The sequence below is a fragment of the Podarcis muralis genome, chromosome 6 (assembly GCF_964188315.1).
Source record: "Podarcis muralis chromosome 6, rPodMur119.hap1.1, whole genome shotgun sequence".
Taxonomy (NCBI): Eukaryota; Metazoa; Chordata; class Lepidosauria; order Squamata; family Lacertidae; genus Podarcis; species Podarcis muralis.
Window position 1 is genome coordinate 93886971 of NC_135660.1, and position 14300 is coordinate 93901270.

The 14300-nt window shown below is 47.8% G+C and overlaps 1 protein-coding gene across 1 annotated transcript in view; it reads left to right on the forward strand.

Moving 5' to 3' along the window:
- DYRK4 (dual specificity tyrosine phosphorylation regulated kinase 4) overlaps positions 1-14300 on the forward strand; it is a 45266-nt gene that overhangs the window by 26084 nt on the left and 4882 nt on the right. Inside the window, exons 11-15 of the mRNA XM_077930737.1 lie at positions 2195-2333; positions 5128-5215; positions 7616-7788; positions 9613-9673; positions 12085-12214. Of these exons, the coding sequence (XP_077786863.1) occupies positions 2195-2333; positions 5128-5215; positions 7616-7788; positions 9613-9673; positions 12085-12214 (591 nt within the window). The remainder of the gene's footprint in view (positions 1-2194; positions 2334-5127; positions 5216-7615; positions 7789-9612; positions 9674-12084; positions 12215-14300) is intronic.

A 14300-nucleotide genomic window follows, 5' to 3' on the forward strand; every position in this document is an offset into this window, starting at 1 on the left:
TAGCAAGATTCATAATAGTGCAGTGCCTTTGGCTTTAATTGAGGATTCCTACAGCCATGAAATTAAAAGACGCCTGCTTCTTGGGAGAAAAGCAATGACAAACCTAGACAGCATCTTAAAAAAGCAGAGACATCACCTTGCCAACAAAGGTCCATATAGTTAAAGCTATGGTTTTCCCAGTAGTGATGTATGGAAGTGAGAGCTGGGCCATAAAGAAGGCTGATCGCCTGAGAATTGATGCTTTTGAATTATGGTGCTGGAGGAGACTCTTGAGAGTCCCATGGACTGCAAGAAGATCAAACTGATCCATTCTGAGCCCTGAGTGCTCACTGGAAGGACAGATCCTGAAGCTGAGACTCCAATACTTTGGCCACCTCATGAGAAGAGAAGACTCCCTGGAAAAGACCCTGATGTTGGGAAAGATGGAGGGCACAAGGAGAAGGGGACGACAGAGGATGAGATGGTTGGATAGTGTTCTCAAAGCTACCAGCATGAGTTTGACCAAACTGCGGGAGGCAGTGGAAGACAGGAGTGCCTGGCGTGCTCTGGTCCATGGGGTCACGAAAAGTTGGACACTACTAAACGACTAAACAACAACAACATCACACTTTCCCCAGGCAATACACTTTGGGGGGTACTTTTGAGAGAAAGCCACTGTAGATGCCCAGAGTTCAGCCTGGTCTCAGTGTTTTTGGTAGGCTGGGGCTAGGGCCTCACTAACTTCTGAGCAGGCCTGGCCTGAGACATATCCCGTCGCTGAAACAGGTTCTCACCATCTTTGGCATTTCCAGTCGCTCCTGGTAAATCATGCAAAATTTATTTTCAGTCTAAAAAACAATCTAATTTTCCCCCTGTCCCTCTTCTTTTTGTGTAGACTGGAATGCATGTATTATGAGCACTTAAAATATTTAGAAACTCCAACTTTTATATCTTTAAAATGAATACACACAAGAGAATGCTTTGAAGTTGAAACTGGAGGTTTTTAAGTAGGGGTTCGATGGCCATCTGACATAGGTGCTTTTGTCGAGATTCTTGCATTTCACTAGATACCTTTGGGGTCTCTCCCATTTCCACATGTCTACGGTTCTATTCTTTTGAATAACCATAATGAAAGATGGTGGTTTTCTGTCATCTGAGAACTCAAGCTGTCCTGGTACGGTTTGCTTTGGTATGGTAGAACTAATTTCCTACCGGGAAGATATTTATGGTGTTCCAGTGTTGTACCACTTGGAAGTGATCTTTTTTGATGAAACTTTCAAAGTACCGTATTTTTCACCCTATAGGACACACCAGCCCATAGGACGCACCTAGTTTTTTGGGGGGGAAATAAAGGGGAAAAAATTTATTCCCCCCCCAGGCGCAGGGCTGGGGCGGGGGATGCCCGAGCTTCCCCTGACCCCAGCCCCCAGAACAGGCTGCTATCCGCAAGCCTAGGGAGCCCGGCGGGAAGTACCGCCGGTCTCCCCAGGCTTGCGGATATCTGTCCCCCGAGCTTGTGGGGCTGGCAGCCTCCAAACCAGGTCGGGGAACAGCGGGAAGGCGGAGGGCGCTCCGTGCTTTGGGCTGCAGGCTGCCGCCCACAAGCCTTGCGAGCTCGCGGGAACTCCCGCCGGGCTTGCAAGGCTTGCGGATAGCTTCCTGGAGCCTGGAGAGCGAGAAGAGTCAGTGCGCACCGACCCGTCTCGCTCTCCAGGCTTCAGCAAAAGCCTGCATTCGCCCCATAGGACGCACACACATTTCCCCTTCATTTTTGGAGGGGGAAAAGTGCCTCCTATAGGGCGAAAAATACGGTATTTACAGCCATGGGCTCCTTTGGAAGGAAGATCCGGGTGAAAATTTAATAAATAAATTATATAAAAATCAGAAGTCATTAAGGGGACCTATCCAGGCATTAGAGCAGCTTTGGTGCATGGTAATTGCCCAATTCAGCTTTTACTCCATTCATCATTAGCTTCATTGATAACACAGTGCTCAGCAGCTGCCATTAGAGATGCTGAAACTTTTATGAGGTAACTAGATAGCCATACTTTTGCTCTGAAGGATGTAAATATTCTGACGTGGTCTTGGACTTTAAGTGCCTTGTGTTCAGATTTTATCCTTTCAGTCAGAAGTAGAATAAAGGAATATATATTTCCTGCCATTTAAAATTGTTCACAGTATAATGTGTAAATGTTTTTTTCCTCTCATCCCACAGTATAAATTTGTATGAACTAATCAAGAAAAATAATTTCCAAGGTTTTACACTGGGTTTGATTCGTAGATTCACCCTGTGTATATTAAGATGCTTACAGTTGTTGTACACAGAAAAGATTATTCACTGTGATCTAAAGCCTGTAAGTACAGCCATTTTTATATATCATTGCAGATTTTGTGTAATGAAGCATAGTCCAAGTCTTTAAAGGGACCCCTGACAGTTAAGTCCAGTCGCGACTGACTCTGGCGTTGCGGCACTCATCTCGCTTTACAGGTGGAGGGAGCCAGCGTTTGTCTGCTTCTGCAGACGGTTTTTCTGGGTCACGTGGCCAGCATGACTAAGCCGCTTCTGGCAAAACCAGAGCAGCGCACGGAAACGCCGGTTACCTTCCCGCCACAGCTATACCTATTTATCTACTTGCACTGTGTGCTTTCGAACTGCTAGGTTGGCAGGAGCTGGTGACTGAGCAATGAGAGCTCACCCCGTCGTGGGGATTTGAACCGCTGACCTTCCGAACAGCAAGTCCAAGCGGCACAGTGGTTTAAACCACAGCACCACCCGCGTACCTCTAGTCCAAGTCTTTAGACAAGACTAAAGATTATTGTTTCCAAAATTGCATAACATTATTTTTCTCTCCCTCACTTGAGATCTTCTGGGCCCCTTGTCAGTGGCCAATTTTTAACTCTCATGCACATTATGGATTGTTATTTACACCAAGGAGTAGAAAAATATGTAAACATCCCCCCCCCCCAAACTGTGTTGTTTCATATTCTGTGTATTCTACTGCAAAATGGAGGTTAAGTCTGTGGCATTTCAGTATCCGCCCCCCCCCCCCCCCCGTGTGTGTGTGTGTGTGTGTGTATTTCTGTGTAATGAGTTCATTTCAATGAATGGGGTCAGTTAGGTCCTAACAAGATGGGACATTATGTGTGTATTTGCATTTAACATGGACTTTTTTTTAAAAAAAATTGCAAATAGTAGGTGCCTTTATCTTCTTGATTTCTATCCTGGCAAAAAAAAATTAAAAAAAATGCTCCTCTGAAACTGCTATTTGCATTGGAAGGAAAACTCCCATTGTCACTATTTAATGTTATGTCTAGCTTGACTAGATCTCATTGGGTGGACGCGGGTCTACCCAAGGGACGCGGGTGGCGCTGTGGGTTAAACCACAGTGCCTAGGACTTGCTGATCAGAAGGTCAGTGGTTCGAATCCCCGTGACGGGGTGAGCTCCCGTTGCTCGGTCCCTGCTCCTGCCAACCTAGCAGTTTGAAAGCACGTCAAAGTGCAAGTAGATAAATAGGTACCGCTCCGGCGGGAAGGTAAACGGTGTTTCCGTGCGCTGCTCTGGTTTGCCAGAAGCGGCTTAGTCATGCTGGCCACATGACCCGGAAGCTGTACGCCGGCTCCCTCAGCCAATAAAGCAAGATGAGCGCCGCAACCCCAGAGTCGGTCACGACTGGACCTAATGGTCAGGGGTCCCTTTACCTTATACCTAGCTTGACTAGACCTCATTGAAAGTAAAAGGAAGTGATGAAATCCTGAGGTATAGATGACTCTCATATGGTTAAGCGTTCAACATCACAATAGCTGTTTTATGTTGATGCAGCAGTGATGTTTGGAAAGCTTTAACCATTCAGTGAATTTTCCAAATCACTGAGTGTCATATGACCAAATATATACACCAAAGCATTAGCTTATGTTAGAGATATGATGTTTATTTCAGTTTCCTCTAGTACAGGCTCCTAATGAAGGCCTGTTTTCTATGAGACACTGTCTATAATAAAAACACTTTCCCTTGTAATTGGTCTGCTGCCACCCTTAGCCTGGCTTAAATGTGCCATTCGGTGTATTAAAAAAAAATGTATATTTGTTCATGCAGGGTTCTATATGCTCAATGTTAGAGAACTGAGAGCTGAAGTTGGTGGAAATGACCCCCATCAGGGAAGGCTTTTCTAATTCCTTCCCAGATTGGCCCAGCGGGTTTATGTGCCCCCTCTACAGTTATGCAGCAGCTGATTCCCTTTCTGGGGCTAATTTTCATCGCTCGTATGGAACAGGGAGGCATGTTCTCAGTATGGCTGACTAACCTACCCTTTTCTGACCTGGTCTCTGCCCTTCTGAGCTAAGCATTCAAAGGTGCCAGGGCAGGGGTCAGCAAACTTTTTCAGCAGGGGGCCGGTCCACTGTCCCTCAGACCTTGTGGGGGGCCGGACTATATTTTGAAAAATATATATGAATGAATTCCTATGCCCCACAAATAACCCAGAGATGCATTCTAAATAAAAGGACACATTCTACTCATGTAAAGACACGCTGATTTCCGGACCATCCGCGGGCCGGATTTCGAAGGCAATTGGGCCGGATCCAGTCCCCGGGCCTTTGTTTGCCTACCCATGTGCTAGGGAATGGTCAGTACTTCTTCAGAATGTAGCCATGTGAGCAAAATGGCAACCTATAATTTATAAGCATTGTTTGAGTTCTTGCTGATAGATCAGCAAATGAATGACCTTTGCGTTCCTGTCTGAACACTCCATCCACAAAATAAGTCACACCTAAAAGAGGAGGTCAAAGATGCTGGGATTTCTCACCAGACACCACCATATACAGTGGTACCCTGGGTTAAGAACTTAATTCATTCTGGAGGTCCGTTCTTAACCTGAAACTGTTCTTAACCTGAAGCACCACTTTAACTAATGGGGCTCCCACTGCTGCCGCGTGATTTCCGTTCTCATCCTGAAGCAAAGTTCTTAACCTGAGGTACTATTTCTGGGTTAGCGGAGTCTGTAACCTGAAGCGTCTGTAACCCGAGGTACCACTATATTTGCAGTCTGGTTGTTTTCCCCCTGTAAAAATGTTTTTGCCGTTAGTCTGCTAACCTGATAGATGTGTGTTGATATTTTCTCTCCCCCTTCTTCGCTTCCCCCCATTTTAGGAGAACATATTAATAAACCAACCCCAACCTGGGCAGGTTTCATTTAAAGTTATCGACTTTGGATCAAGCTGCTATGAACACCAAAGAGGTTTGCAGAAAAGTCAAGTAGATGTAATTTTCTTTATTAGATTTCTTAATTTTTGATTGTTTTACTTATGTACTTCAAACTCCACATCTTCAGTATAAATTTATAATCCTGGGGCAGCTCACAAGGGAGTAAGAAACAAAGGCACAATGATTTTTTAAAATCGTTTTTCGAAGTAAAAAGGGAAATCAACACTGGCCTCTGTCCCTCTTTCCTTCCCTCCCTCCTCTGATGCCCTTTCACATCTCTGCCCCCCATTGGCTTGCATGGCTGTTGCAGCAGCCCTGGCTACAAGCGCCTCAGCTGAATGGTGCCTGTGGGGCTGCCCGGGGGGTGGAGAGTGCCAGGAGTGGAGGTGGCCTTGGAGTAGTAGTAGTAGTAGTAGTAGTAGAAGAAGAAGAAGAAGAAGAAGAAGAGTTTGGATTTGATATCCCGCTTTATCGCTACCCGAAGGAGTCTCAAAGCGGCTAACAATCTCCTTTCCCTTCCTCCCCCACAACAAACACTCTGGGAGGTGAGTGAGGCTGAGAGACTTCAGAGAAGTGTGACTGGCCCAAGGTCACCCAGCAGCTGCATGTGGAGGAGCAGGGAATCGAACCAGGTTCACCAGATTACGAGTCCACCACTCTTAACCACTACACCACACTGGCTCTCGAGTAAGCAAGCAAGCCAGTGGGAGAGGGCCACTCCTCCAGTGCCAGCCAGTCCTCCAGCCAGTCAGTCCTCCAGTCCTTGCAGTTGGGAATGGACAAATTAGTGGGATACCTGGCAAGCAGGTGTTCCGCTAGCCTTTCTTGTGCTTACTGTGTGCAGAGCCTGCCTGGGAGCTGAGTTGCGTTTCAAGACCCTGAGACCACCCCCTCGTTGATGAATAAGACACAAGGACACAGATATTAGGTTAATGTTATTGGGCAAATTTAGGCCACAACTTTATTGGTTACAGAATGTGAGTGGTATTGGCTTAGGCATTGGAATTGACCCGACTATATCTGACTCCTGCCCGTCACGCAGGGAGGCGAGTAAGGGTCAATCACCTGTAGGGGGAGCCCCGTCGATGCAAACAAACTTGAGCTCCCCCTCAGTTCCCGACGGGGTCGTAGCATGGCCCTAGCCCAGCCCCGGACTTTGGACAGATCCACATCCCCGGATTCCTTTAACGGAATACCCTTAAGCTTGGAGGGGCAGGTGATGGCCACACCTCGCCTCCCCCAGAGCCAGTGTGGTGTAGTGGTTAAGAGTGGTGGACTCGTAATCTGGAGAACCGGGTTTGCATCTCCGCTCCTCCACATGCAGCTGCTGAGTGACCTTGGGCTAGTCACACTTCTCTGAAGTCTCTCAGCCTCACTCACCTCACAGAGTGTTTGTTGTGGAGGAAGGGAAAGGAGATTGTTAGCCGCTTTGAGACTCCTTCGGGTAGTGATAAAGAGGGATATCAAATCCAAACTCTTCTTCAAACCAATGCCTAAGCGCCACATGAGCCCAAGTCTTGCCACCAAATACCCTCACACCTGCAACCAATCCTTCACGCGCTCTCCAATCCGGCTCATGCCTCAGTTCAAATGTGGCCTGGCCATGCCCCCCCGCCAGCAAATTGGCTGGCAGACAAATGACATGGCTGGGAACCTCCGGGGGACGCGGGACTTTGTCCCCCGCCCCCGGAGGGGAGTGGGTGGCCATGTGGTCCACCGCAACTCCTCCCCACTGGGAAGCGGAGCAGATTTCCCAGTGCTGAAGGGGAGTTTTTCCACCATGCAGGCCAGGCAGTGCCCACGGCTGCCTCCCCAGGTGAGTAAGATGCTGGCCTCATGTTCACCTTTGGCCAGTCTCTGTTGGGCCCCTGAGGCTGGGGCCATCCTCTTCCCAAACTCCTGGGGGGCGTCGTGAGGAGGTACCTCTCTTGGGGTGGATGGGGCAGCTCAGAGACCAGGGTTGGTGGCTGCTGCTGCTCAGTGGACTCCCAGAGAGAGGGGAGAGGAGGCTGAGGGAACACTCCACAAGGGAGGGTGTTCAAAAAGGGGTGAGAGGCTGCCAGCTCTGCAGTCAAGAGGCTCCTGAGCCGCACAGGGGTGCCGCAGAAAGAATGTAGTTGGTCAAGCGAGCCGTGGACCCAAAAAGGTTGAAAACCTGTGAGCTAGAATATCAACTTTTGCTATATTGATAGTTCAACACACTGTCTTCTAGAAACGTATATATAAATGAATAGACTGCAGAAAGAATGTAGTTGGTCAAGGGAGCCATGGACTCAAATTGGTTGGAAACCTCTGGTCTTGACCTCTGGTCAAGACCAAATGATGGGAGTTAAGATAAGGAGCTCAGGAACTTGCATCGAGGTGAGGATCGGTGGCAATGGAAGAGGAGATAATTTACATGTCCAATGTTTCCCCCCCTGCCTTTTTATTCCAGTGTATACGTATGTCCAGAGTCGATTTTATCGTTCCCCAGAAGTGATTCTTGGTCACCCCTATGCAACCCCTATTGACATGTGGAGCTTAGGGTGCATTATGGCTGAACTCTACACAGGGTACCCACTTTTTCCTGGGGAGAATGAAGTGGAGCAGCTTGCATGCATTATGGAGGTAACTTCTGATTTTAATATTAGCAGGTGTGCAGGAACAACCCAGGCTCTAAAGAACAAGTTTAGCTATACACAGGAACTTATGCATGCTCACAAAGGGGATTTCTTTCTTTCTTGCAACATCGCAAGTAGTTCTTGAAACTCCTCTAAGATTTGTCAAATCAAGTTCCACTTTATTCCTTACTAGTTCGGCTTCATCTGGAAAACTGTGCACTTTTAGAAAGATATGTAGATGCTGGGAGTGTTCAGAGCAGGACAACAAATATGGAAGGTTGGGCTGATTTCTCCTGGAGAAGACAAGGCTGAGGTGATAGCATTCTTCAGATATTTGAAAGGGTTTTACATGGAAAACAGCAAGGACCTGTCGCCTGCTACTCCAGAAGGCAAGATTAGGTCTAGTGGACTTAAGGTACAGGAGGGTAGATCTCAGTTGACTCTCAGGAGAAACTTCTTAAAGGTAACAGCATTTGGCAATGGGAACAATTATCTTGAGAGGTGCTGCAGTCTCCCTAAATGGAGGTCTTTGGTGGTTGGACAGCCATCTGTGAGAGATGCTCTTGGGGTTTCCTGCAAAAAGCCAGGGGGTGGGAGAATGGGTCCTCCAACTGCGAATCAGATAGCATGCAGAGGTTTACTCTTCCAGAGACACAACCCCATGGAAGTGTGGTCACGGTTCATACCCTCTCCAACAATCCCCCCCCCCCCATACTCTCAACCTGCCTTCCATGCATCAAGTCATGAATGTCCTTCCAGGCATACACATCCTTTACATGTAATGGTACTTCTCCTTTCTGTTTGATCCATGCCTTTTGAACAGGTTCTCACCCTCATCTCACCATGTTTCAGTCATGCTTGTTCACGTGAAACGAAGGCATCTCTTTCATTACCTGTGAATTTTATCCGTGCGCCTTTATTAAAGTCTGAGGAATTCACTGTGTCAGACAAAAATTATGTCTACCACAAACATTTTAAACACAAATTAGCTAGCGTATGTCTCCGAAGATGCACACACACAGTTGTTTTCTGTACAAAATATGTCATTATGAAATAAAACGTTGCATTTCAGAAATGACTTGCATACAAGTGGCATTACACTGGCATTAGAGTGCCTGTAAAATGTTTAATATCCCCACAGGAACTCATACAACCCAGAACACAAAGACCAAAATACCACCTAGTGACGGGAAATTGAAATGTGGGATAATAACACAGACCTGTTGGGTGCTTCAAGGATTATAAGAAGATTATGTGTGTGAAGTGATTTAAACACTCTCACTCCCAAATATTAAAAGCCCCTTTATGGCATGCAACAGGCCCATAGAGTTGACCCAGAAAAAGGAGGGCAGCACTCTTTGTGAAGAACATGAAACTCAAAATGTACCATTTAACAGATACACTCTCATTTGATTATAAAAGTCAGTTTCTAAATTGATTTAGATGTACAGAGATTTTATTAGTTCCAGCCCAGTTTTTTAAGATACGGTAGTTTTGAACTTTATTTCTGTCTCCTGATAGGTTAGTTCTCCCTCCCAGTTTTGTGCCAGGCATAACTTTCATTTTTAGCCGTTGATAACGGTGATGAGGAGTATCAGATCCAGTACAGGTAGAAACCACCAGTTAGGTTGGAACCATTGATGAGTTCCTCAGAACACTTATTTTTACTGTTTGTGGTAGTTTCCCCCTTTTTTCAACTGACTGCGGTAGAATAAAAAAGAGCTCAGCCATTATATCAACATGTCCTTCATGTTAAAGGTGTAAGACCATTAATTTGTGATATACTTAACAGAGGTGCTCTTCAGGCTGACTTTTTGTGTGTGTGTTAAAGATACTAGGTCTTCCACCAGCTGATTTCATTCAGACTGCATCAAGAAGGCGAACGTTCTTTGGTAAGTCCCTTGCTGTTATTGACTTACTCGCATAGTGCCCATCATTATGGTGGACAGGGCATTTGTGGAAGAAAGACCTTCATATTGTATGGTGCTTTGTGCAAGAGGGGTCGCAATGCACATTTATTTGCTCTAGATACACACCCCAGCCTCTGAGTGGCGCAGATTTCAAGGGTGCTAGCACACGCCTTCGGTTTCATTTCCTTGGAATTAAGAGCAGTGCAGACTAGTGCAAAATTAAGAATTGCAGCTTGTCTACATTCATTTAGTGCTCGTTGTTCTTATCACGCTTGGGGATTGTCAGGGAACTGACATCGGAGCTAGAGGCGAAGAGAAGGCTCTCAGATGATGCTGGAGAAGGGCCCAGCAGGGAGAGAGGCAGCTCAGTAGAGGGGGAAGCAAATCAGCGCAACACCAGGGATAAAGGGGGGCAGATGGGGGAATCGGCGAGAGGGCTCCAGGACTCTTCACTGGACACCAGCGGGGAGAGCACAGGTCCTCCGCTACCCACGCCCTCCCTGCGCAGAAGACTTCCGTGCAGGGAAAGTAGGAGGAGACTGGGCGTCAAACAACTTTTTTGTTGGAAAAGGTTTAAGAAACGCCCACTGACGGATTCTGCTAGCAACTGAGACAGCCACGGTGAGAAGGGCTGTCCAGTCAGAAAGGTTTAACAAGGCAATTTAGCCTGGAGAAGCGGCAGCTTACGCACGAGCAATCCCATACGCTTTACAGGGATCAAGCATTTCTGTGTTGGCCTTGTGGATTGTGGAATAGGCCTCCCAGAAATATACCGTATTTTTCGCCCTATAAGACGCACTTTCCCCCCTCCAAAAATGGAGGGGAAATGTGTGTGCATCCTATGGGGCGAATGCAGGCTTCAGGAAGCTCTGCGCAACCCTCCGGAGCCTGGCGCGAAGTCGCACCAGGCTCCCGAGCGCTGCGCAGAGCTGCCTGCATTTCAAAGCCTGGGGCGCGCTGAAGAGCGCGCCCGGGCTTCGCGTAGCTCTCCGCAAGCCTGGGGAGACCGGCGCGACTTCACGCCGGGCTCCCTAGGCTTGCGGATAGCAGGCTGCTCTGGGGGCTGGGGTTGGGGGAAGCTTGGGCTTCCCCCGCGCCAGCCCCGCGACTGGGGGAAAATATATTTTTTTCTTTATTCCCCCCCCCCCCAAAAAAACTAGGTGCATCCTATGGGGTGGTGCGTCCTATGGGGCGGAAAATACGGTAATTTATTTTATCTTTAGGCACCAAGTTACTCTCTTGTGGTTTGGAAAGCAATAGTAAAGTATCTATTGCTAGTTTACTGTTGCACTGGGTTTCCTTTGTCGTAATACATTTAGAGGGGACGCGGGTGGCGCTGTGGGTAAAACCTCAGCGCCTAGGGCTTGCCGATCGAAAGGTCAGCGGTTCGAATCCCCGCGGCGGGGTGCGCTCCTGTTGCTCGGTCCCAGCGCCTGCCAACCTAGCAGTTCGAAAGCACCCCCGGGTGCAAGTAGATAAATAGGGACCGCTTACTAGCGGGAAGGTAAACGGCGTTTCCGTGTACTGCGCTGGCTCGCCAGATGCAGCTTCGTCACGCTGGCCACGTGACCCGGAAGTGTCTGCGGACAGCGCTGGCTCCCAGCCTCTTAAGTGAGATGAGCGCACAACCCTAGAGTCTGTCAAGACTGGCCCGTACGGGCAGGGGTACCTTTACCTTTACCTTTAATACATTTAGACTGATGGTTGGGGTTTTTTAAAAAAATTGTGGATTTGAATGTAATTGTTTTATTCTGAATTGTAAACCACCTTGAAGAGATGGAAAGGTGAGATGTGTTTTAAGTATTTATTCATTCCCTTGAGGCTTTTGTTGCAGCTTTTGGCTGCAATACATAAATATTAAAGCACTGAATCATTAATCTCCGAGAGATTTTTCTGCGAGTGAAAATTACTGGTTTTGTGAACAACATTGGCACTCTTCTGGCTCAGAGATGCAAACTGTTAGTCTATGCTGCCAAAATCTTCCCAGGTCTCTGATGGTTCTTCAAATCTTCTAATCAAGGTGGGTTTTAAGTTTACCCACAGAGCAAAAAGCTTCATGTAAGCTCTGCACTGTAAGGTATTTTTCTGTACATGTGAATTAAGCAAAGTTACACCTGGGGTCATTTGCTTCATTTCTAGGAATTCCTGGCTCCTAACGGCACCACATTTGTTATGGAGTCTGACCATAAAAATAAGGAATCGGTTTTTATGGCAAAATGCACTTCCAATTGAATAGGGTGCATCCCAACATTACAGCGCTGGACATCCCTGTTCTAAATAAATATCATCTGGGCAGGCTTAAATCTTCTGTGGATTTACCCTTCCAGCACCAAAACTTTAAATATTGTGCAAATGTGTATACAGTTTTAAAATCTTTCTTTTCTGTTTTAAAGATTCCAGCGGTTCTCCAAAGAATCTTACAAATAGTAGGGGGAGAATAAGAAACCCGAACACAAGGGAACTGAGCGCTGTATTGAAAACGTATGATGGTGCATTTCTGGATTTTCTGAAAAAGTGCCTTGTGTAAGAAAGCTTTCATTTGTTTTGCCCATTGCATATATAGACTCTTAAATCCTGCTTTTCTGTCTTTAAGCATTGGTTAGATGTCTGGAGCTCAGTTATGGTAGAGCCATTTCCGAGCTAGAGAGGAGAGGGGGTTGCGGGCTAACCCCTCCCACACTCCACTCGCGGGGGCTGGCCTTTTGCCCCCGCGAGAACAGGGGAATCCCCGGGCGTGCCTGCAACCCTGCCCGCCAATCGGCGTGGCCGGGGAGGCGTGGCCTAGCCCATTTAAGGCCAAGCACGCCCGGGGACCGCCCTCTTTTCCCCCTCGCCCAGCTGAAGAGCGGTTTTCCCATCCCACCCACCCTTTAGGCTTAGCTAGGTATGGCCTTGCTATGGACTCCGGTTGGTCGCCGCAAGGGGCCTGGTAGGAATTTTTCCAACTTGGCGCACTTCCAGCCTTTTGGTTTTTTCGCCTACCTCGTAGCAAACGTCACAACTTCCTCGGTACTGGCGGTTAGGCATTGGCGGGGGTCATTGTTATGCAAATGAGGGGGGGAGGAAGCGCCATCACCTTCCCCCAATGAAAAAGGGGTAGTCCGGTAGAGGTCTCTGGGGGGCGTTGCCTTGTCCAAAACCTAGGGAGGTAAGGGCCCCCGGCACGCCCCCGAGCGGTGACACCCGTGGGATCCTAGTTGGCGTACTTCAACAGGACCCCCACGGCTTGTGGACAACCCTTCCCGGTCCCCATGCCGGGTAGGCGATAGGAGCCAATGCCTAAGGCCAATACCTTCCAATTCTGTAATCAATAAATTTGTGGCCCTTTTATGCCCATTAACCTTAAATAATGTGTCCCGTGTCTTTATTTCACATGGGGGAGGGGACTTGCCACGCAACAAGGTTTATTTTGATTTGCTAATTCCCCATATTGCCAGAGTATGTAATGAAAATGTTTTGCAGAAAGAAGCAGCATATTTCACACGGGACTCCAGGAGTTCTTTGGAAGTTTGTCAGAGGTTTCTCAGTTAGTATATCAGTCCTGGTGAACTTTCCTGAAAAGCGGCTTGGCTACCACTGCATTATCTCCCCAAAGAATGTGCAACTTTAAAGAACATATTGGATGTGTTCCAAGTGGCTGGTTCACACCATGGGCTAATGGAGAGTTATCCTATCTATGTTTTCCATAAACTTGCTTGGGCCCCATGGCAGACATGCAGGGAAGAGGTTCGTTGATAGACAAGTTTTAAAACCACTAAGTTAGGGTGATACTAGATGGGATCACAGTCAGCATGTGAGCTGAGTTGGCAGAATTAAAGACATGATTTTAGAAGTGTAAGGCCACAGTCACTTGGTGGTTTGGGAGTTATTGGTGGCTGGCTGCAAAGGTGGCTAAAGTTAGATCTCTTGCCCTTGAAGCTCTGCCTCCTAGGACCCACCTGACTCATTTTAATGCCTGTTAAAAACTTACCTATGCATTCTGCCATTCCCAAACTGATCTCCCTCATCTTCCTTCTTTGTTTTGCCTCCTTTCTGGCTCTAAGGAGAACAGGTCCTCTGCCTTTTGGGGGTGCAGTGCCTATATATTAGACACTCAGATATTTGCAGAGTGTAATGTGCAGTGATGAAACTGCTGTGAAAATGCAATTACTGACGCAGGTGGCGCTGTGGTCTAAACCACAGAGCCTAGGGCTTGCCGATCAGAAGGTTGGTGATTCGAATCCCCGCGACGGGGTGAGCTCCCGTTGCTCGGTCCCAGCTTCCTGTCCACCTAGCAGTTCGAAAGCACGTCAAGTGCAAGTAGATAAATAGGTACTGCTCTGGCGGGAAGGTAAATGGCGTTTCCGTGCACTGCTCTGGAAGCTGTACGCAGGCTCCCTCAGCCAATAAAGCGAGATGAGCGCCGCAACCCCAGAGTTGTTCGCGACTGGACCTAACAGTCGGGGGTAAAGGTAAAGGGACCCCTGACCATTAGGTCCAGTCATAACCGACTCTGGGGTTGCGGTGCTCATCTCGCTTTACTGGCCAAGGGAGCCGGCATACAGCTTCCGGGTCATGTGGCCAGCATGACTAAGCCGCTTCTGGCGAACCAGAGCAGCGCACGGAAATG